The 25,371-nt window shown below is 27.0% G+C and overlaps 2 protein-coding genes across 2 annotated transcripts; one reads left to right on the forward strand and one right to left on the reverse strand.

The window, feature by feature from the left end:
- Window positions 1–359: 359 nt before the first annotated feature.
- Window positions 360–5,050, forward strand: LOC145834931 (uncharacterized). Its single transcript, XM_082942462.1, has 6 exons — window positions 360–495; window positions 1,889–2,050; window positions 2,658–2,831; window positions 2,988–3,158; window positions 4,498–4,582; window positions 4,921–5,050. The coding sequence occupies exons 1-6, from the start codon at window positions 406–408 to the stop codon at window positions 4,932–4,934; spliced, it is 696 nt and encodes a 231-aa protein (XP_082798588.1). The 5' UTR covers window positions 360–405; the 3' UTR covers window positions 4,935–5,050.
- A 3,327-nt stretch (window positions 5,051–8,377) lies between these two features.
- On the reverse strand, window positions 8,378–14,722 carry LOC145834200 (uncharacterized). Its single transcript, XM_082941576.1, has 5 exons — window positions 14,333–14,722; window positions 10,370–10,555; window positions 9,845–10,058; window positions 9,348–9,505; window positions 8,378–8,954 (listed from the first exon to the last, which is right to left on the reverse strand). The coding sequence occupies exons 1-5, from the start codon at window positions 14,705–14,707 to the stop codon at window positions 8,676–8,678; spliced, it is 1,212 nt and encodes a 403-aa protein (XP_082797702.1). The 5' UTR covers window positions 14,708–14,722; the 3' UTR covers window positions 8,378–8,675.
- Window positions 14,723–25,371: the final 10,649 nt, after the last annotated feature.

Here is a 25,371-nt window from a genome sequence, read left to right on the forward strand (position 1 = left end):
TTTTTATTTTAAATATATTTCTTTTTTTTTTACAGCATAATAAAAAAGCATAGTTAGTTTATAAAAATTAAATATAAGCCTTTTTAACAGAATATTTGTTAATAAAGAAAAGTTATACTTATCATAACTAACTTTTTATAAGTTGACTTACTTTTATACCTTATTTGAAACTTATTGTAATTAAATAGAATCTCACTGCTTTTATTCGTACTTTCCTTCCTTTTTTACTTGTTTTTTGAAATTCAGTGCTATAGTATGAATATATATATTTTAAGATAGTTTATTGAACTTCTGCATTTTTGTAAGCTTTAAAATAAGCCAGTAAGACCATTTTTAGCAAACCTTTTCAATAGCTTTTAAAATATAAGATAATGAACAAAAAGTAATTGAACAAACTGTACTTAAATGTGGAGAAATCAAATAAAAACAGGGTTCTACAGAAAACCATCAAGTAACAGAATTGTAGATCTGCTACTTTCTTCATTTGCTAAAGATGTAAGTTTAATTAAATAAATACTGTGTTTTCGTTATAAATATACTACATTTAATTTATGGTTAGACAAGTCTATTTATAGTTTAATTCAAATTTAAGCATCAACTTTAAGTTTAATTAAGCGAATAGGTATTGTTAAGTTTTTTTTTAATTTTTTTTGTAAAAAAAATTAAGCAAAGTATATATCAAAGTTTTGTGGTAAATATAGCTTTGTTTTAGATTTATTAATCGACACAGTTTGCTTTTTTATATTCATACAAATCACAGTGAAATTAAATAAGTAATTTGTCTATTATAGTACAGCTACCTGATTCAAATTGCAGTTTAATGATCATTTAGGACAGACTTTGTACAAAATGTATTGATATAGTATACGATTTTGTTAAATTTTTAAATTTAAACTCAAGTTTCCAAAAGGAAGTTTATTTGTTTATTTTTAATTATGATTAGCAAACTGACCTATCTCATACTAAGAATAGTCATTTTATACAATTTTTAATTTATTTAAAAGATCTTCTGCGTTACTGGTTTAAAGTCGGGTTTTAAACTTTGTCTTAAATAGTTTTAAAGTGATCTCAATACGTCTTAAAAGGTATAACATTTTTTTTAGATTTGACGGCATAGATACCGTTTAGCAGCTAACTCAAAATCAAATGCAGATTTTTTTCTAAGACTAAGGTTTATTAGTTAAGCTTCCTTAAATCAAGTTCTAATAATAACACTATTTTTGTACTAAGCGCATGATACTTTAAGTGCAAGAAACCATATAAATTATAACAGCAGTAAATAAAAAACTTTAATTTTACAAAATTTACATTATTCAAACAAAGTTTTGTATCAGTCCTAATATAATCACTAGAAAATACAAGAAAAAATTTTGTAAAAAATGTTGTGTTATTATGTTTTAACTTAAATCCTAAAAACGTTAACCAAAGTAGTTAAGTTGGTTTTTAACTGTATACACTGTAAATTGTACAGTTTCCACAGTCTGTAGCTTTTTATCTGCCCTTGTGTAAATTGTATGCCAGTTCAGCATAAAGCTATAGATTATGGCAGTTATGGTTTATTACAGACTCACCAAAATTTGTATGGTAAAATATTTGCAGCTATAGTTGCTTTATTTGTCTGAGTTTCTTTAAACATTTGTAATTAAGAGATAGTAATTAGATAAAAAGTCTTACAAATAAAAAGGAAACATTAAGAGTTTATTTACACAATAAATAAAATAGATTTGAATGCAATTTTAAAAATTTACATTTTTGAATCATTGCACCAAACTTAAAATCGGGGCAATTAAAAATAATTTTTATATTACTAATATTTTAAATATTGTTTTTAGATAGTTTTTAACTTTATTAGAAGTTTATAAATACTTTTAATTTTATAAAAATACAGGTTGCTGAGTTAGACTTAGGCTCGAAAACAAAACTAAACCAAAGAAGTTTTAACATCTTGCTAGATTTAATAAAGTGCAAGAATTTAGTTTTACTCAAGTTTTCAGACAGCGTTTTCGAAGAGTTTGAATTAGACCAGATTAAAAAAATTCTTCTTAATGAGGTAAGGTTTATTTTGTTGTTATCAAAAAGAAAATTTCAATTGGTATAATATTTTTAAATTTAAAAAAAAATGTTGAATAACTAATATATTACCATAGTTTTATTTTCAAATTTAATTTACTGTTATTTCTTATTAAAAACTAATTTTAAACATGATTAAACTTTGAAATACTTACTTTAGTTTTAGTTAATAATATATATTTATACTTAAAATATTCAAAACAGTATTACATAAACACATATAATATATTTGTAAAATAAACATTCCTTTTTAATTGATTGCTGACATATTAATGTAGTTAAAACAAATTTAAATAAAAACTAGATGAATAGTATAAATTTAGTAATTAAATTTTTAAATCACGTCAATATCAAAAATAGAATGTGCATTTATTATTTTATGAGAATGGGTGTTTAGGTTTTAACCAAGAGTTTATTTGCAATATGACACACACGTGTTTGTTACTCTAACACAAGCGTTTGAAGAAATTTGACTTACAAAAAAAAACGTTTATTTCTTCCAAACACAACTCTGAAGTAGCTTAAGAACGCGGATAACAGCCATCTTTAAAAAAATTGGTTGATAAACACTTTTAGCAAACTCACAGAATGAACAGCTGAACTTGAGGGGTCGGACGAATGTGGGGGTGGAGGGCTGCGCACTGTTACGTCACCTGTTCGTCAGGTGTCGCGTGAAACGCTTGAACTTCAGAGATGGCGGCATGCTCGGTTCCAAGCTGCTCAACGTTTTCCAGGGACTCATCGAAATGAAGGGAAACGAGGTTGATTTGGCTTTGCTAAAATATCTTTTAAATGTTTTTTATGCTGTGGCTAAAAATAAAAAAATCATAGTTAATAAGTCAACGTTGCTTACAACAGCTTAAATTTTTTAAGTAAACATAAAGGCTACTAATAATTTTAGTTTTAAAAAACTTAAGATAGACGAAATCAACTTGTATGGTAACTCCGTGGGCCAACAAGGTTTAAGCTTGCTGAAAAAGCTAATGACAACGAAACGCATAATCAAACTCAATCTTTCCTTCTGCTACATAAACTCAGAACAACTTGAGTACATTCTTGGTGGACTTCAGAAAATGGACAATTTCATGGTCATTTTAGTTTTTGTTTTATCTATACACAAAAAGAAATAATAATATGTTTTTACTTTTAATGTTTTACATTTTATAAGCAATTAATTTCTAATAAAATTTGCCGGACGATTGATGTTAATTTATTATTTTGGTCGCTGTAACTTTTTATAACTTTTTAATAATTTTTTCTTAAAACATGGTATTCTGGATGGTCAGTTTAATAGTTATTAAGTTTTTTATTAGAATAAATAATGCTTTAAAATTTAAAGGCTTGACCTACAGGGTTCAGCATATTTTTAAAGTAATTAGCCAAATTTACTACAAAAATGTCTTTTGCGAGCCAAACTAATTAGAAAAGGTCACCACGGGCTGCGGTAATTTTTGAAAACAATACTAAAAAAATCGGCATTATAATAAAACAACCTTTTGATAAGCACCGTTTTTTGTTTACTCACAATCAAATTAAGAGAGAATTTGTAACATTTTAGTATAAAAAAGCCTAGCTTTGGTATTTTGAACAAGTTATTTTAATCAAATTTATTTGCGCTGCCAACGAATGATTTTTACTTGAGTTTCTGTAACCTTTAAATTACTGACCCCGCTCTTACTTTATCCCTGTTTTTCTTAAAGCTTGAACCTTTGCGCATTAGTGAACGCAGAAATAGATTTCGTTGCACAGAAGTTTTAATGAGTAGTTGAAGCTAATAGATATACAAATAATCTGGTATTATTCAAATGTTATATTTTGATACTTTTTTATGGAAGCTTTAATATATTTTGTAATATCAAAATTAAAAACTAATTGTAGTATTTTTAATAAAATAGAGTTTTTCCTTAAATTGTTTATTTAGTAAATAAATGATTTGTTGTACGATGACAAATAGGACTTTCTTTACACCAGGTCCTTTTAACAAAACTTTTAAGCGTCGAATTTTTTTTTGTTTTAAATAAACTTTTTTAATTACCTAATTTCCACAGAATTCGTTTAAGAAATCCCAAGTGCAAAGCTATAAATTTTTTTTAATCACTGCCGTGTACAATTCTTAAGTGCAGTTTGTAAAGTTTTTAAAAAAGATTGACCAAATTATTATTTTACTAATAATCAGTAACTTAATATCCACAAATGTGGAACTTTTATCTACTTAGTTCATTTTTTTGTTTTTAAATAATAAAATATTTACAGTTACTAAGATCTTTTCATTAAAAGTAACAATCTTTAGTTTTTTATGTAGATAGAAATTTCATAATAATTTTTACTAAACGTTCTTATCAAAATAAAGTTTGTTTGATTTTTTAGAGATGCTAAACAATTTTTTCCGTTTTTAGATTTTAAATAATTTCAGCATATTTACTACAGGAACGTTTGTACTTAAAAGGAAATCTTCTCACAAAAATCGAAAAGGACAAATTTGTAATGAATACAAAAAATAAAGTTATTGAAAGTTAGTTTGTGTTTTACTTACTAAAAACAAAATATAAGTTATAAAACTCTCTAATAAAAGACCAAAAAAAACATGTAAAACAATCAAAACTTCAAACTAAGAAATAAGTTGGTAAAGTTGTTTTTAATAAATCGATCAAAAACTAATTTTTTAAGGATATTTATCAAATAAAAGTAAAAACAAAAGTAGTTTGGTAAAAACTTTATTTTTTTCCGATTAATTTGAAAAAATATCTAAACATTTTAGCTGGCGATGTAACTCGAAACTCATGTTCACAATCTTAAATCGTAAAATAAAAAAAACTCTAAAAACGTTTTTTAAGTAAACATTAATTTCAGTCGAGTTTCATTGAAGCAGCGAAGAAAACTTTTATATATGACTCAAGGAGAGATTGCAAAACACTTAATCGTGCTTACCTAAAGTAAAACTATGAAGCTTGCTATTTTTAACAAGTTTGTAACTTAAAAACACTGTTTGAAATAGTTTAAGAAACTTAAAAATAAAATTTAGTTATTCAAACCCGAGAATATTTTTTGCATAGTATAGCTATGTATAGCTATAGTATTACTTAAAGTTAAGAACAATAGAAAAGTATACATTTTGTACTATTTTTCTTGTTAGCTTTAGAATTCTTTACTTCAATTTTTTTCCTTAAAAAGACTTCAAAACTAAATGATTGTAAACCTTTTTTCTAAGATTTGTTCTTATTTGCCTTTTAATGATCTAAAAAATATCATCTTATAAAAATTTTATCATAAAGAAAACTCTTAATTTTTATTATGTTTGTTTTTTTTGTACTTGAAACAAGTTTTTTATACTTAGTTAGTTTCATTTGCCTTTTATTTAGTGCCTGATACATTCCTAAAACTTTATATTTAAAGCTGTTTAATAACATAAATAACCACCCATACTGTGAATATTAACAGCTTTGCTATTTTTGTGTATCTTTTAAAAATAACTATTATAATCAAAATTTAATTTGAATAGTTATCCTATAAATTATTATTACATTTCTGTTCATGAACGACTTTTTTTCTGTTTTTTATTACAGTTACTGTTTTTAACGCAAGATTTGTTTATAAAAAAAAATTACTTGTAAGCTGTGTGTTTTGTAATTCAAGCATGTTGTTCATATCAAAATTAAGCACTTTATAAATTTACAAAGACGTCTTGAGTTGTTAAGAAACAAAATAGTTCATACATATTTAAATAAAACAAACTTTAAAAATGTTAAAATTGGTAAATTTGTACATATTTTCAAACTTATTTTAATTGTATACGAACTTATAATGTTTTTGTTAGACTCACAAAATAAAATTTTTATACTACAATATTTATGCAATCTATTTTCTTAATAATAAATACAATTATTTAAGTAAAACAAAACTCATTATTGTTTAAATGTTAACACGGTTACACTCTCAATAAGTTTTAAGGGCTTTTAAGCTTTCTTAAGGTATAAGATTAGCTTTCTACTAAGTAATTTTACAAAGGTTTTTTTTATTTAGTTAACAAATTAAGTTAATTTTTTAAAAGTTACGACTTTTTAGTAAAGTTTACTACTGTTTGCTGTTTACCGACCTAAATTAATTTAGTTTCATCTGATTAACTAACTTTAAATAAAACGAAGTCCATTTGTAGTCCGATAATCTAGATTCTAGATAGCTCGACTAAAATATTATACAACTAATAGTTTTTGTAACTCAACTATTTAACATTTATACTTATAATACTAATTAAGACATATTTTCGATTACATACAACAAATAGTTTAATAAGCATAGGTATGTATCAGGGGCGTAGCGTGGGGAGGGACACTGGCGCATGCGTGCCACCCAAAAAAATAAAAATGTAAAAAAAAGAATGTAATATCTTTATCCTTTATAGTTTATTTTTTCTGCTTAATTTGCCTTTTTTCAACTATGTTTATCTAGTATTCAAAAAGTTAAACGAAATTTTGAATACCAATTAGTGACAAGTTAGGAGAGTAAATGTTATTACTCTATATACTGATTCGGTGCGTAATTGCAAATGCGCACCGATGTTGATGAAAAACTCCATAAGGAAAAAATTTTTAAGTTCATTAACTTCATAAGAATTTAGACTCAAAAAGTACGCAATTAATATAGCGCACCGCTGTAGTATAACCTTATGGCAGATTATTTTTCTACAAAAAGTTTACAAAAATACGTCACGCTTAAAGAAAAATTAAACAATTTTACAACTTTTTTTATGCTACATTGTTAAGACTACTGCTAGTTTTCTGAACTTTATTTTTGTAAACATACAAGATAAGCGTGTCGGCCTATGAGAAAGAAACTTTGTTTGTGATTTTTATTTTAAACAAATACAATCAAATGAATTAAATCTAAAAAGTATATTTTTAAATATTTTACAAAGTTGTAATAAACTGTAATAACAGTTATAAAGTTGGTCTATTTTAACTTCTGTGTAATTTTGTTAAAATTATGTGCAATGAGGTGTTGTTATCACTGTTGTATTGTATATTAAAGAGAATGATATTTTTTCGGAAAAAAAAACAGATACTTTCGTTTTATTGAATATATTAATTTTTAAAGATATTAAGTTTACTATAAGTAATAAAAACAATTTTTATTTAGTAAGTTTACATTTTTGCAAGTATAAGTAATTCTAATGAAATTTATACTTTTATTTAATTGTTTAATTTTGTAATATATAAATGTTTTTTAAAACAGTTAACGAACTTATTTTACTTAATAAATTTATTTCAATTAAATTATTTATAAAAAGTTTTTTTATAGCTAATTACAAAAGTTTTAATTTAGAGGATTTTTTGAGAAAAAAATTTGCGCACCCCCTGACCAAAATACCACGCTACGCCACTGGTATGTATATAAGTAAAACGTTAAGTGTATATAGAACGTATCTATTTTAACATAGTTCTAAGTCTACGTATGAATATATTTCAATATCAATAGTTTTTTTTTTAAGTTTTGGCCAACAGTGCTCGACAAGTTAAACTGGTTCTGTTTATACACAGAAGTTGTCACCTGTTTTTAATACATTTGGGTAGAGTTCTTTTCTATTTTATGTTCTAAATGATAATTTTTAGAATAAAAACGATTAAATATAACGTATAAAGTTCGTTTTCAATTAACAAAAATATTTATAGGATGTTTCAAAATATAATTTTACAAAAATAAACGAAAGTATCATAAAATTAATTTAACAAAAGTAACTGTTGCAAAAGTAACTGTTGAGTTCTCAAGTAGTAAAACATCAAGCAGCTTTTAAAAGTGCAAATGAATCATTTATGATAGTTTTCGACAAAAAAGCCAAAAAATACTTTTAAGTACTTTTGTTTGTTTTTTATGTATTGACAAATTTTACGGCAGCAAAACCACAAAATATGTGCTTGTTTTTCTTTTTTGTATACCAATTTTATTTTTTTTGTATTTAAATGAGATTGTTTCATATCAGGATTATTGCCTCCGTAATTTTTTACTATAAATTATTATTTTTCTCCATGAATATTATTACTTTCAAGATTAAAGTATCAATTTTAATGCTTTTCTTAGTGTAATGGTTCAAAGCTAGCTGTTAATAGTACAACTACTACTCGTTTTTGTCTAAATAAATTTTAATAAACTGTTTGTACCCATTTTTAGTTGTTCAACAACTTCTTATATTGTAATGTCATTTACCTTCATATCCACATAGTATAATAAATATATATTTTATAAACTATCATTTTATCAGCACATTAACTTGTGCAGGTAAAGTAAGTATTTTTCTTATACTTTGAGTCTACAATACAGTTTTAAGCTTATTTTTATTTGTTTTTAAACTAAGTTAAAATAACAAAACAAACGTAAATTAAATGTGACAATCAAAAAAAGGTTTTGATCTTTGTACAGCGCCCTAGGACTAAAAACAAGTGAAAATTAATACAATTTTTAGTATCTTAAAAAGCAAAACAGGTTTTAAAAATATTCTAAATACAAATATTTCTAACAAGCAATTACAAATAACTATACGAGCTTAGACAACTTGGTAAATAGATAGTAAGCAACAAATTTAAAAACTTTAAAAAATTTCATCTATTATCATCCTATTCTGGAACGTCGGCGACTGAAGCTTCAGAGTCCTCGGCTGCTGCTGCCGCTTCCGCTGCTTCCACTGGTTCTGCTTGTTTCGCCGCTTCCTCCCCGCCCTCTCCCACCTTCTCGTCTTTCTGCTTCGCTTTCGCCTCCTCGATGATTCCCGCCATCTTCGCCTCGAATTCCTCCTCGCTCACCCCCATCTCCTTGGCCTTCTCCCTGGCCATCTTCTTGGCCGCCTTGGCCAGCATCTTCTCCAGCTCCTCGTGGCCCATCTCCTTCATGTCCATCTGCGGTTTTTGTCATGCATCACCGAATTGCAAGTTCTCGCAAAAATGTTTGAAGCTTGGTGTTAATTAAGAGTGGGGTCCACTGTAAAGTACGCAACCTTGGCTTGAGCCCAAGAAAGAATGCGTACCTTACAGCTGTTTCACGCTAGATAACAGCTAACACTTAATTACTATCAATATAAATTCAATCTATTCTAGCTTATTTATAAAGAAGTTATCTTGTTATATTTACATAAAAAATATTAAGATCATATTATCGTCCGCTAATTTCATTTGTTTAGTAAAACTTTTTTGTTCTAAATACTTTGATCCCACTCAATTGTTATGATTAATGCGTACCTACTGTATCTTAATTTTAGAAACCGTAAATTAAAAAACAATAGTCAAACTCACATTTGTTGCCATCTCGTCAAGTTTAGCGTCCATTTTCACTTTTTCTTCCATTTCTTCTTCCTTGACTATTTTAATGTCCACAATTTCGATGTTTTCCAACGGTTTGGCGGTTTCTTTGTCGACCTTCACTTTGTTCAAGCTGAAGAAGAACTCCAACCCTGCAAGCGACGACGTTGTATTCAAAAGACTTGTAACAGGTAAAAAGTATTAAAGAGCCAAGATTATCAAAGTAGAAATGTAAGCGTTTCAGAACCACTCTAACTAAGACAATTATTTGTTAAAAAATTAGAATATTTAAAAATAAGGCACTAATGAGTAAAAAATTAAATTAAGACTTTTAAGTGCAGCAACTCATTTTGAAACAGATTACATAAGCTAAAATATTAGTTTTCCAGCAATTTTATAAATCACACGAGTGAAATATCACCTTAATAACCTCTGCTCTACTAAAAAAAAATTTACTTTAATTAAAATGTACGCACTTATTACTTAGTTACCTCTGCTCACTCTCCCGAACACGACGCCGTGATCGTCCAGGGTCGTGATCTTCTGGTAGGTCATGTAGAACTGGGACACTGCCCCGTCATTCTTGATTTCGGGCGAGGCGACGCAGGCGGCAAAGTGCTTGATGTCGAAGTTTTCACCCGCCAGTCCCTTCGCCTCGATGGCGCTTTTGGACGTTTCGCCCGTGTTGCTGAGAACGTCGCCTCCCTTTGTTTTTATTGGATTTTTATAAGCAGGGTGTTAGTTGAAGTTTATGTAAAGCGTACTTTTTAAATAAACACGTCAAGTTTAATCATAAATTTTGGTACTCAACCACTAATCAGTTTTTTATGAAAACAAAATTATTTTTACTTGTTTTAATTTTTGATTGAAACATTAATTAAAAAAATATTAAATCTGATAACAAATCAGAGAATGTTTGTATGTACTTATTTTATAACTAATTCAAACATTTATAACTAAAAGAAAACTTTAATATACATAACTTGTTAACTGTTTAGAAACTTCAAGAAACTTACAGCTATAAGAGCACCGGGTCTTAAGAAGAAGAAGTTAGTGTGCTTATACCCATACCCTTTAGAGCCCTTACACAGTTCAAGGAAGTTTTTAACCGTCAGAGGGCACTTATTTCCGTACAAACCTATTTCTATGTCGCCAAACCGCAAATTTTCTTTGTCATTACCAACCGCTATGGTAAAGTTTACCTGTAAAATACTTTATTAGTAATAATAATTTTATATTAGTGTTGTTTATTTGAGAAATTTCTTCAACAATTTTATTAGTCGAAAGCATATTTTCCATAATTTGGATTGTTTATGTATCTAACGATTTATGTCTTGGGCAAGACGTTGAAAGGTTTCCAAGTGATGTGCATTCCAAAGTGCTGTGCATTATTCCAAAGGACTTTTCGTACACCAGGTCCAAGGACCAAATAGTATGAGTACATTTTTTGTCGTTCAATAAACAATGATGGCAGTTGTTCATATACTATGGTTTCTAACATGTAGGTTTTATGTGTAAACTCTTAAAGAAATTGAGAGAAAAACTATAAGTTTTTAGAACCACTAGACTAAAGCAAGTTTTATGTGTAACGGCGCTGCTTAAATACAAAATTACAAACAGCATCTATGGTTCCACGTACAAAATGATAGGTTTTAACTTTTTTACAATGCCGTAAAACTTAGGACTTGAAGACTTCGTAAAAATTATGGGCAGATTACTTTGTTAGTCGAATAAAGTATTTGCGTTTGATTAACAGTTTTTAGCATTTATAACAATCTTACTTTTATATAAAAGATTACAAATTAGATTAACAAAACGTTTTTTTTTACACATAAAACTAAACTGTAAGTGTTTTTATTCAAAATATTTTTCTGTTGAATGGACATCATTAATTTATAACTATGTTTTAGTTTTTTTTAAGTTAATTTTTAAATCAATAAAGAAATACTCAGTTTTATGTTATTTACTTTATTATATTTGGAATTAAAGTGTGGTTACTTCTATTTTAAGAGTTTTTTCAGCAAATAAAATCTTCTTTTTGCAACAACCTCCTTAAAAACAGTGTTGTAAATGTTGCTAAAAGTTAATTGTTTGACAAAAAGCAACAACAGGAAGATTTTGATATTTCACGTAGTCGTTTTTCATTAAGAAGATGATTCCTTTTTCATTTGAAGACTGTAATTCCATTAGCACAGCAACTGTTTTGTTCAATAATGAACAACTAAAACAGTTCTCCATATAAATCTTTTTACAACGGTGGACAACAAGCAAAGGATTTTATAAAAATTCGTTTGAAAGATTTAAAATAATTTTTAAACTTTCTTCCCATACTGGAAAACACATTTCTTGCATTCGATTTTTCTTCTACTTTCTGCGATCGTGTACAAGGTGACACTCTGTTCGATCTTCGTAAAAACTTAAACTTTTTAGCTTTGTTCTTGTTTGTGTTGATCACTGCTTTTGATTGATTATTGTCGAAAGATGCTGTATAAAGTAGATTGGAGCTATCAGTGCTAAACACGGTTTCTGATGATGCAGTTTCAACTTCTGGTGATGCAATTTCAGTTTTTCCTAAAGTTATTATGCGAACTTTACAGTTTGGAGCTTCCTTAGTCTCAATCGTTTTTATTTCGTTTTCGATGGAAGAACTGGCGATGTTAGATACTGATTTGCAGCTATCAGTATAACTGTTGTCAAACGTTTTTGAGAGTTTTTCGTCATTAAAAACATTTTTTTCTTCCATCAGAATTTCTTTGTCAAGTTGTGCGTTTCTTAAAATGCTTTCAATTTTGCCAATACAGTTTAATAGCTCTGCTGTTTTTTCCCCAGTACTACCGCAGTCAGTGACCATATCTGATTTTATTTTGCGAACCTTTGTTGTACTTGCAGAATATTTTTCAAGTTTTGGAGCTTGTTCTGTTTCCAACTTGCTACTGTTTCGACCATTTTCAATTTTTTCTAGTTTTCCAGATAAGGAATTGTTTTGTGTAGCTTTTATATTAATTAATTCAGATTGATTATTCATTAAACACTTCTCTTGGATGTCTATCTCAGTAACATTTTCAACTTCAAACAAAGTATTTTTCTTTTTCGTTATACTACAATTGTCACCTTCATCTAATTTCAAACCAATCACATCCTTTTTGGATTCATCTTTATTGTTCCTAGAGAAAACTTCTTGTTCTTCAGTACAGATATTTTGTGCCAATTTGTCCTTTTCTGAGTTTTTAAGCACCTCACCACTTTTTAACTCTTGATCTTGAGGACGAACTAGTTCTTGTTTCTCTTCTACTAAAGTATTTTTTCTGGTATGCTCTTCACTACGTATGACTTCAACCAAGTCACCTTTGCTTTCCTCAGTTTGTTCTACCAAGCTGTTGTCAACAACTTCTACGCAACCCTTAATTTCGTCGTCAACATTTACCTTCGTAAAAGTTTCACTTTTCGTTAGCTTACATTCTTGCAGTTTGTTTTTAAAATTATTCGAGACTGTTTCCCAAATGTCATCATCCGAAGATAAGGACTCTATTTCAATATCTTTACCAGCATTTAAAGACAAAGCTTTTCCCAGAACAACTAGAATGCTTTCTTCGTCTATTTGTTGCAAAAAGTCCAAGGACTTTATTTTGTCCTTTAGACTCATGGTAAATGCTTTTTTAGACTTGACGGATTCACTTGAAAAATTTTCTTTACGTTCGGAGGCGATAAGTGGTTTTTCTTTTCTTACATCAGCCAATCTTGAGTCCTTGTTCTTGTAGTCACAATAGAAAGAATTTATCAAGTCGTCGTCCGATGACTTTGTGCTCAATTGTAAATTGTCTTCTTTTTTGCTTATTCTCCAGCTTAATAGGTCCTTTATTGATCCTTGGTTTTCGTCTATGTCAAAACACTTTTTAGCTTGATTCAGTTTTGTGTTGATCAATGCTTTTGGTTGTTTGTCGTCAAGAGATGTTTTGGCAAATGTATTGGAGCTATCAGCATTAAATACTATTTCTGGAAATGTAACTACCTTATCTGAAGTCTGTTTTATTTCCTTTTCGGTAACATTATCTTCATAGAAGTCTTCTAAGACTAAGTCTATTCCCTGATTCAAATCCATTTCACTATGTAGTTTTATTTACTATGTAGAGTGTAGATATTTAAAATAAAATTATAACAAATAAAATCAGCGTTGACATTTAATTTACGTAATAATAAAACTTTTGTCCTTTTTGTATAATTTTTGAAGTATTTTTGAATGTTTTATTACAACGATTTAAAACAGATTATGTAAGCTGAAATTATTAAACAAGACAAAAGCTTTATACGCCATAATTTGAAAGGTGTCAGACAGAATATAATTTTACTTGTTTTTAAGTTATTAAACTGTTTTTTTTAATTCAATGTTTAATTATAACTTAGTCAATTTCAAAAAGATTTTTTGAAATTAATAACTTTAATAATAATCAACCAATGAAAACCCATAAGTCAGACATGTACTTTTTTAAAACAAAAATAGGTTCAAACTTATTATTGTCATTCAGGTTATTTTAAATAGATCTTTAAGGTACAACTTTTAAAATTAAAACTTTTGTTTCGTAAAAACAGTATGCTTAGAAGTTTAGAAATTCTATACAAGTTTACGCCTTATAGAAACTATAAAAAGCTTTACATTAAGAACATTTTTTTATTAGTGTAGTATTTTTATAAACTTAATCAAACTTAGCGGCAAAATACAAAACTCCTAAGTAAATTAATCGTATTGGTATTTTTCGTTTCTAATCTTTAGACAGGTTAAAAAACTAAATATAAATCTAACTAGTCATGATAATTTTTTTGAGTGCGTAACTTCTTTATTTAAAAAAAATATGCTTAGTTATATAGTAGAAAGGTTTTAAACTTAAGTTCTTAACTAATCATTTTTAAACTTAATTTTTTATCACACTGAAAAACAGTTTACTAACTAGTGCAGCCAAAAATAAACGAAACAAGCAAACAACCCTCTCAGTGAACTCCTTCAAACCACCAGATTGCATCGCCCCTTGGTTCCGCGTGGGCAGAGTGTTCATGGCGACGATCTGCAGGTAAACTATGACGACGGCGCAAACGACCACGGTGACGGCCAGCAAGTTCCTCAGCAGGAACACTCTGACGTAGTTCCTCCAGATCGGAAGGAGCGTTTTTCGAGCCTTCGACAGAAAATCCTCTTCCGCCACGGTCGCCTCCTTCTTCTGGCCCGCCCGCATCTTCTTCGCCAGCTTTTTAGGCGAATACGGAGCCTTGTTGGCCTTCCGGCGCTGCTTCTTGGCAGGAACTTCTTCTGCTGGTTCTTCGGCCACGGGAGCGGCGTCTTCAACTTTTTCTGGTTCCGACATGCTTGTAAGGTTTTCTATGCTGTCCAAAATTTTATGGTTTAGGAGTTTTAAGTTAAAAAATATTTTGTCAAAATTAAGAAAAAAGTTCACTTTTTAAAACTTAATCTGAAATAGTGTTATCAAAACTTCTAAACCAGGGATCGGCAAACTACGCCAAGTACTTTTCAGCTACAAACTTAATTTCTTTTAAACAAATAAAAACGTTTTTGTGGTAAATAAAAGCTAACAATTATTTCAATTCAATGATAGCTAATTACTGGTGCTTTATTAAGGCTTCTTGGATCATATTTACTGTTTAAAGAAATATTTTTCTACCACTACTACAATCATTTTAGAAACAGCGGCCCACTTTTTTGTAGAAAAATTAACCCGCGACTTGTAAAAGGCTGCCGGCCTCTGTTTTAAATGTTACTTGTAAAATTAAATTAAATAAAAAAGCTTGATCTAATAAATGTACTCAATAAAAATAATTGGCATAATAATAACAAAATATATAAAAATTGTAAAAAAACAACACAAAATCTGAACAAAAAGTTAAAAACATCTACACTTATATATAACTTTTTTACGATAGATAAAAAACTACCTATTAAAACTACTTATTTAAACACTATTACTGATAAAAAATAAAAATATTGCAATAGACAAATGTTTTAATTTCTAGCAAACTATAACGGAACACAGTGTCGGCTGTTTTTGAGAAAAAATTTACTGTTTTTTGTACCTTGTTCTGCTTAAACTTAAAATTAAAACTAAAATTGTTGATTAAAAGGTGTTAGTGCTTTACCTAGCCAGCAAAACTACAAACAAACTGAGATGAAGAGCAGTGTTAATTTTCTAACAACGTGTATCTAACACGTTGATCAATACTGACCAATGAAAAGTTGCTACTACTTCATAATTTGTTTAAGCATATTTGGAGTGGTCAATGTTGTTATAATAAAGATGTACTTGGTGAATGCGTTTAGTTGAGCGTTAATAAATTGAAAACAACATTTTAAAAGTTATTTAGAAGAACACAAAAAACAAGGTCAACTAATTAGATTTAAAAATATTAATTTCACAAAAAACTTTGCTCATTTTGGAAAATTTAAAAGTTATACACTCTGTTTTCTTTTAGTGTTTTACTTGAATCTCAGCTTGCTAAAAATATTAAAACCGTGTTAATATTTTAGAACTAATTTAAAACACTTTGAACAACGAGCATGAAAAATAATTAAAGTTTTGTTCAATCTCTAAAATAAAAATCTAGTAATTTATTACGTCAACTTAACTCAAAAAGTTCAGTTTCTTGTTAAAAAAAAGTTTGGAAACATTCATGTTGTAGGTTTTTCAAACGCAAAAGTAATAAACTAAACTTTAAACTTTTTAAAGCTTTATAAATATTATTTTAAGTAAAAAGATTCTTTAACTGATCGAAAATTTCAAATAGCTATCATTCAAGACTACTTTTATATAAAGCTAACTGAAAATTTAAAGCGGTTTAGTTAAAATATATATCAATGTGGTAATAAATTTTCGAAACATCTTAATTACACATAAACATTTTGTCAATTTTAAACTGTTCAACATAAAACTAAGCTTGCTAAGTTATTTATTGCTAAAATACAAATATTTATTTACAACTAAAGAATTAAATATTTAAAATAGTGTATTAATCTTTACCAAAAAAGCAAATTTAGCAGTCCAGTTGGTAATAAACAGTAAATGGACCTGAAAGGGGCAAGTTTTAGAAAAATGAATAATCTATAATTTGCATTTATGTTAAAAAAGTATAATGTTTTTATATATTTCTGGTGATAAAGTTTTTAAAACTAAATTTATATTTTGCTATGAAAAATAATAAATAAAAGTCATAAATTTAAATTTGTTAGCATACTGTTTCAAATAAGTTTAATACTTTTTTTAATTTATGAATACTTTTCATTAAGTTAAGTTTAGATCAAAGCTGTGCAAAGTTTTTCGAAGTAGTTTATTTATGCTATAGTAATTTAATGTTTAAAAGACACTTTGCTTTTTCGATCAAATTGTCGACTTATCCTGTGCACCGGTAATAACTTCAATATGACTAGTTTATTATTGTTTATTGAATGACAAAAAACACTCAAAAAGTTTGGTCCAAGGAACTGGTGTTTGGAAAAACCTTTCGGTCATCGAGTCATACACCAGAACAGTTTAACGTCATGTCCAGGACAATCCAACGTTTAGGGTTTGTTTTCGTTGAATTATAATTATTTGTTTTTCTTTATACATCTTAAAATATTTTTCAATAGTTACAAACTTTTTACACAAGCATGTGTATTAATATTATGTTTTGTAATGGATTATTACTACTAATGTTTAAAAAACATAAAAGTACAGTACGCTTAAAACATTAAGCTAAAAGTACATTCGATCAGGAAATATTTTGTATATTAACCTTAAAAATAAACGAATTAGTCGATAAGTTTGGGAAACCCTGGTTTAAATATATTAAACAGGTTGTTTTGTAGTTAACAATTTTATTGTGTTTTATATCCTGCATACTTTTTATAAAATAAATAACTATATAAACTAAAATTCGCATTTATACTTGCATTTAGGTTAAAAGCACATCTGAAATAATATACTTTTAAATCTTATTCTTGATGTTTTTGTTGTTTTTTAAGGTATAATTACGTTGCTGTTCAATTTTTTCAGCTTGGTGGACTGAGCACAGGTGTAAATATATCAATAATTTGTAAACTAGAAAATAGTACATATATAGTTTTTTTCTTTATTAAAAATTAGTCTCGGCTTACATCTTTTTTAGCTTTAATTAAAACAAATAGTGTTTCGTTTTTGGAGCTGCGGAAGAATACTTATGCTATATAAATTTTGTTCTTGTTTTATTTCTCTTCTTCAATACGTTAAGATGAGTTTACTAAAGTTCTTTTTTTATTCATAATTTAAACAGTAGAGCTTTAAGTATATATGCAGCTAAAGACGATATTTAAAAATCTATAATCAGTAAACTTAAGTTGTTTAATCTTATACTTATACGTACCTGTGTTCATAAAATCGTAAAAATTTTAGAAAAACTTATGATCAGAATTTATTTTTATACAACATCTAAGTATTTACAAAACTAAATTTCGCCGATGAACGCAATATTTTTTTGCTTATTGAACGCTAGTTTAAATTTTCAAAGATATATGGCAGCGCAAAGAATTGAAATAGATTCAAATTTAAACTTTAAATGTTGAACCTTTGTTTTTTTTTTTGAAAAATCTGAGGTTATACGGATTACGGTATGCTTAAACTATAATGCTACGAACGAAATTAAGCGACAGGTCTTTGTATAAACTAAAATCTAGTACTAAAATTTAATATAGTTGTTAAAAATAGCATACAGCTCAAAATATTCTTAAGCTTAGTATATAACAAAAAGAAGGGCAAAAAAAAAGCATAAAAATTATGGCAACTATGGTCATCAAAAACTAGTTATTTATCTAATTTATTTCATTAGATTTTTTTCAACCTTTGGAATATAAAACTTGTAATTAACTTGTAACTGACTTAGGTAGTACCATTATAATTGAAATTTTATGAGACTCTATTAAAAATTTATTCCGATATTTATTTCAAAAATATCAAAGCAAGTTTTAATATCTGGTTTTACCATGCTAACCAATAAAATTCTACTAAATGACATCATTTTCATTTTAGTTTATATACAATTTACTTTTAAATAGATTGAAAATAAATAAAAATAAAAAAGATTTATATTTTAAAGAAAACATTTCAGCGTAGGATTTGTAATCATAGTATTTAGTAAAAAAGGTGTTGCTTATACTTTTAAAGTTTAAAAAAACAACTTTTATTTTTATTGTAGGGATTTTTAAGGATTTCTAGTTTTGTTATTTAAGTAGCTAAATTTTTTTTTTATTAAATTATTTTGTTTTTAAATGCAGTAAGTTAAAAGACATTATAAAAAATGTCTGGGAGTTACTTTAAAATTAGTGTTAATTTTAAACTTTTACTATATTTTGCCTGTTGTGTACTTATTTTATATACAATCATAAAAAATTCATATAGAATTCGATTTGTTTTTCATATCACTTAAGAGCAAAGTGTTTTAGTTTTGTTTTTCAAATCATTCGAAAAACATTGTAGATGAAAAAATTAAAAAATAGTTATTCGTTACCCTTAAAATTTTTAAATAAAAACTAGATTTTTAGTTTTTAAATAGTCCTGTACTGATATGACCACTATACTGAACGAAAAAAAAGCGCTCAAAATAAAATTGGTCCTAGGACCTAGTGTACGAAAAAACCTTTCGGTTATCGAGTCGTACACTGGATACAGTTTAACGTTTTATTCAGAACAATAATCCAAGTTTAATAAAGAAAAATCAATTTAGAAAATTAGTTAATCATGTGTAACTTATCTGTTTACAAATAACAAGAAAGCATTTGAAATTAAATACTAAACTCGTTACAAGGTTGTTTTTCATTGTTTATTTATTAAAATGATATAAATACTTGCTTAAATAGTATGTCTAAAAGAAGACACTAAATAGTTTTTTCGTAGTATCTTCTTCAGAATTAAATATATATTTTGCGAACTTTTTTAATTAGCTATTGAGTGTTTTATTTTTGTGTTTTCAAAAAATAGTCATAAATAAATTAAGCTTTCAAATATTTTAAAGAAGTAGACATTTTTTAACAACAGAAGAATGTTTAAACAGAAGTATTAAAACTAATACAATAAATTACTTAATTAACTTAAGTTGTTTACCTCTAAACTGTAAAAAGCATTGAGTTGAAATTCAAAAACTTAGATGTATGAAAACTTGATACATAAACTATTTAACAAAAAATTAATCGAGTAAAAAAAACTAATCAAAAATAAAATTTGTTCATGAATGCTTTATTTATTTAAATTCAAGAATGAAATACAACATTAAATTTATGAAAACATTTTTGAATATATTAATAAAAGCTAGCATGACACTTATAAGCTTTATTTCTAAACAAACTCTAAAAACAGATTAACAAATTTATGATAAATATATATGTTTTATACAAAAAAGAAAAGTATTTTAATTTTTTTGTTTATAATTAAAATAAACTTGAGAAGAAATTTATAAATGAAAAACTAAAACAAGTTTTTAAATTTTGGCTTATATTTTATTCTTTTATTTTTGTTTGTCCAAATCTAATTATCATATTGTATTTTAAGAATCATTTGTATTATAAATAGGTAATGCAATAAAACAATTTACGTAAGTTTTATTTTGTACATATATTTGTAATTTTAATGTTTTGCTTCATGCCTTTATATTAATTAAATGAACTACTAAACAACTAATCTAAATATTCTTCAGTTGAAATAAACTTAGTATAAATAAGTACGCATCTTGGTACAGTTATGTTTTTAAAATCAGTTAGAAGAACTAGTATTTTTTAAACGAAACTAGGGCAACACGGGTTTTATCTTAGTTTGATTAATTTTTAATTTTTTTACAGCAAACTAAGTTTATTGGAACTGGATTTAAAAAGTTAAGACTTGTAAACTTAAGAAAAACGTTTAGTCTAAAAAGCTCATCTAAATATACTATATTTTTATTTGAACTACTTTTATATTTAATAAATCGTACGTTTTTTCATAGATAGTTTTTATATAAAACAAATATGAATGCCAACTTAAGCAAAGTTTAGCTAAATTATATAGAAACTAGGTACTGAGTTAGACGTTTCAATCTGTTTTAAACTTTATAATAATAAAAAAAGTTTTGTTAAATCTTTCGAATAAATGTTTTAAATAAAAAATAAAAAGTTTGTTTATAACGTTCTTTGATAACGTCAGTAACTTTACAAAAAAAAATTATTTTCTCATAAACGTAGTGTAACTAACAAAATATAATATTAAAGTCTTAAAAGTTTTAATCTATATTTAAGTATTTGTGCAATTTAAAAAAAAAATTAAACCACAATAGTTTAAAGTTTCTAAAGCATTTTCACTGTATTTTTTTAATTACTTTGTGCTGAATTTGAAAACTAAATTCTATCTTTTAAAAGATATAAATTCTAAAGTTTCATTTTGTTTAAGAGTTTTGATCATTTCAAAGCAGAGGTCAACATATGCGATTTGTTTTAAATTAATTTAAACGGTTTATTTTAATTTATCCTTCAATTCTCTCCTAGCTCTTTTTTTAAAGCCTTTATATATTAAGCTCAATTAAATCTAGCTCTTTCCGACCTTTGAAACTTTTATTATTTAAAGTTAACCTTTTTGGAGACAAGACGCTTCATGGTCTTAGCTTAATAGACAATAACATTTGCAGTCGCTATATTTATACTAAATTAATTTATTGCACTTATGACGTGTTACATTTAAGCTTATGAGCCAGATCAGATCCTCCCCGTCAGTTTAGGATCTTACCCCAAATTACAATTTGTCCCGCTTCTTATTTTGAACTTTTCAGGTTTTTTTTTGAATATAGGGTTAAGATTAGTTTTTATTTTGGTTACTTATTTTTTTTAATTTATAGACAAATTTAGTTTTATTATTTAATTAAAAAGTAATTTTTTTCTTAGTAAATTTAAAGATAGGGCAGGTGGAATAACACGTGATGAGCTTTAACTCACTTCCTTGACCTTCAGAAAACGTTTATTGTTGCAGAGGGGAGAGTGAGTTCTTCTGATGTTTTTCTACTTTAAAAAAACTAGACAGTAATTTGTGGTAAATATATAGTTATTTATTAAATAAGTACCTGCAATTCGACGAAAACTTTTATGCACTATCTGTACAAGTATACCGATTCCTACTTTAAAATTTAAGAATAATGATTTAATTACACTTGTTAAATTTAAAATTGCTATGTTTTTTTGTCCCTGTGTAGTTGCTTTGGTAAAAAAAGTTACCCACAGTTCCCGTTGATATACTGTGCGCGAATTGCAGTCAATGCTGTCATGCAGTCAAACATTATACTTAAAATTTACTCTTACATTAATGGAACAACATTTCACACCTTGCAGTAAATTGTTTTAGCCAAAAGTATTTGTTTTGTACTTCTTGATTTTCTTAAACTTTTATTTATCTTTATAGACCACTTATTGACTTGCTTTGTGTGTAAAAATATTGACTACAAAATTTATATTCAGGGTAAAATGTCATTTTCCTAATTAGGCCTAAAAATGTATTTGTCCAATGTTCCTAAGGAGTTTTAAGAACATTAAAAACATAAGTATTGAAAAGTATATTCCAAAATTAGTATAGAAATTATTGTCTAAGTATTGGAAGCTGTAAACTATGATTAACATTAACCAAGATTAAATAACTCATTTATATAGTCCCAATTTTATAAACTGACATAATTAACATTTATTATTATTATTAAGTTTATTGTCCAACAAAGGACCTAGGCGTTAAAACCTAAGCCACTTAAACTGAAAGACACTAACATATTTAACTCACTTTTTTTTTGTAGTTTTTTATTAGTGAGCTAAAAGTCAACAATTTTGAGTTATTTTTGATGTGTGTAATAAAAAAAAAACATTTGTTATTACTTTAATTAGTTATATATAAAAGTAGACCCAAACTCATTCAATTTTCAACCTTAAAATGACCCTCCATGCAAAAGTGTCTTTGTGAAATTTTGTCCCCTTATGCACAATTGTCTTTGTGCTATTTTGACCCATTCCCCTATTTTGTATATGTAACTGCAAGAACTAATAAAGATTTATCAAATAATAAACACATTTATAGCATGGCAGTCACATACAGTTGGTTGCCACACACTCAGACTAATTTGAATTTTTTATTAAAATTCAAGCTAATTTTTTCTCAAAGAGTGGCAACCCTGAATTAAGGGCATAGGGGTGTTCAACATTTTTTTTTGTTTAAGCATTGTTTCTTATTTCAATGCGAAGTGTATATACTGTAAGAGATGTTTTGTAAAACCAAAATCATTAAATTAACTTTTGAGATATAACCAGTTTGGTAAAAAAATCATATACAGTTGTGTGGTACAACAATTTTTCATCCCAAAATTCTGAATCACAAAAAAATAATTTCTTTCAAGTTTTATCAAATTTCTTCAATTTTAGAAGCAATTTAATTTAAGTATTTTAAAAATGTACTTTTAAATATTATTAACAATTTTTCTAGAAGTAGAAGTTAAAACATTTTATGAAAGAAGCTAATAAGAAATAAATTGATTAGTTTTGTTTGTATTTTACAAAAAAAAGTTAAATAGAAAAATTATTAGTCTCTACAAGTTGTTCAAAATTTGTTAGTGATTACTATGAGAAAGTATTAAAAAAAATATTCTTAAAAATTGAAGGAGGAGATGAATTTTTAGTAAAATAGTTTAATTTTGCATTTTTTTTGATCCTTCAACTAAGAACTTATTAAACCCTTTAACTTTGATCTCATAAGTTACTTTTTTTTGAAGTGTAAAAAACAACTGGAGGCTTTTTTTTTGTAAAAAAATAAAGACCAACATTCAAAAATGTACACCTTACTTAACTAAAATTTCAACAAAAAAAATATAGGTTTGCAGCTCCATTAAATTTGATATTTTGAAGGTTTAATAAAATAGCAAGCTAATTTTTTTTTGTAGTTTTGATTTTATCAGGGTTCATGTGCATAAGGATGTATCTGTTTTTTTTTTGGAAAAAATTGCAAAATGTCTATTTCAAACATTATTTGCTAATTCATATTTAATGCAAAACAAATAAATAAAACACTCTCTTAAGTTTTTTCTGTGATAGTTTATACGTATTACACTACTTTTTGTCAGAACTTAACAGTAGAACAAATTTAAAATTATGAAAAGTTTTTAAACAAAAACACAAAAAGTTAAAACTAACAAAGTAATAAGCACAATAAATAATCAGTGTAAAGTAATAAATAGTTGAACTCAAATACTACTAATGGATAGAAAATAGATAATTTTACTAAATAAAGACACTTTGTTATCAAATTCCTTCTGTTTACACAGTTCTGGTTTCTCCAAAAATATAGAGATAGCCTCCAACTTCACGAGATCAAACACACTATTGCAATGATGGATTATTCTAAATCTGGATATGTCATATTTCCTAGCACAATCTCTATTATTTATTAGATGTTTTGCAACTGAAGATCTTTTTGCTCCATTTTTTGTTGCTATTGTCTTAATTTTAGGTTCTTGTTCAATGTATTTCAGTACACAAGCAGGTAGATGTTCTTTTATCCTGGTTTTCAAGTGCCTAGAGGTCTGACCGATAGAGCTCTTTTTGCAAGAGCAATTAAACTTGTACACTATACAACTTTTGTCTTGGTCTGGTATCGGGTCCTTCAACTGCACTTTTAATAAATATTTTGAAAGAAATATTACTCTTGGAAGCACTTGGTTGTAAGATGTTTTTGTTAAGTCTTTTACTTTGCTCTCAAATACTCGTGATTTTTCTCCAATATAAGGTAGTTTTAAAATTGCTGGGAACTTCTCCGGTCCAAATAGCCTAGGTTGATTTCATAATTTTAAAAGTATGTTATTAAGTTGTGATTTTCTTTATAAAAAAGTGTTTTGCTTATGAAGGCAAAATGTCACTATTAGTGCTTAAAGTTTTCAGAATTTCTAAAGAATTTTGAAAATACTTTTATTTTTCTTATGTAAATTATATTAAGATAATATTTTATTTCTAAGTTTACTTAAGGTTTTGAAGGCTATACAATTATTTGCAAAGAGGTGAGTATATTTATCAGTGAGTGGGAATTATCATAACGTGATTTTATCAGTATTGATGTAATTAAAGTTATGAAAAAGATAAAAGAATGAGTTGGCTTGCCCTCTAAAAGAAACAGGGTTGCCAAAAAACCTAGAACTTGAAAATTTAGGCCAAAAATACTGAAATATGAGAAAATTAAAAAAAAAAACTAGAATTTTAAACAATATTTACTTGTAAATTGACAGCATTTTGATTAGGTAAAGAACTTTTTTCTATAATTTAAATTTTATTTATTATTGTATCTATTTTAAGTTGCAGCACAGTATCCTTTCAATACTTGTATGCAATTAATACTGTTCTTTAAAATTAGTTTTTTACTATAAACAGGGTTCCCACTTCCCTATAAATTTGCAGTGTACTGAAAAATCCCTATGAAAAATTTGTGAAAATCTCTAGAAATTGCATTTTTTTGCTTGGTGATTGAAATTTTTGTGATAATATTACGAATATTATTTTTTTGGTTTATATAAATTTTACTTATATTCTAGAGTTATATGCACTTCTTTTTAGAGTGCAAAGCATTAAAAGAATTTTTAAATATTCTTGTTGCCATAGCCACAAGAATATTTTAGCATCACTTTTTTGTATGATTTTATGAGTTAAAATAAATTGATCCAACTATCAATGAATGGTCCTGCTGTGAATTACCTTATTTAAAACCTTAAGTAAGGAACATGATAACTAACATTTTCCCAAGCTATTAAACATAGGTAGCTGTAACCTACACATTCTTTGTAGGGCATTCCAGAAAGGAGCAGAAACAACAGGCTGGAAATTGAAAAGATTGCTTATACACTTGCATTTTTTATTTCACAATGCTGATGCTCATATAGGAAATTTTTTTAAAGTGACTGGCTCACAACAGTTTCCTCTTCTGTTTTGCAATGTAAGTTGGTTTGAGTCTAAACCTGTTACAGAGCAAGCAGT

Source organism: Thalia democratica, chromosome 4 (genome assembly GCF_965202585.1).
Source record: "Thalia democratica chromosome 4, ktThaDemo2.hap1.1, whole genome shotgun sequence".
Lineage (NCBI taxonomy): Eukaryota > Metazoa > Chordata > Thaliacea > Salpida > Salpidae > Thalia > Thalia democratica.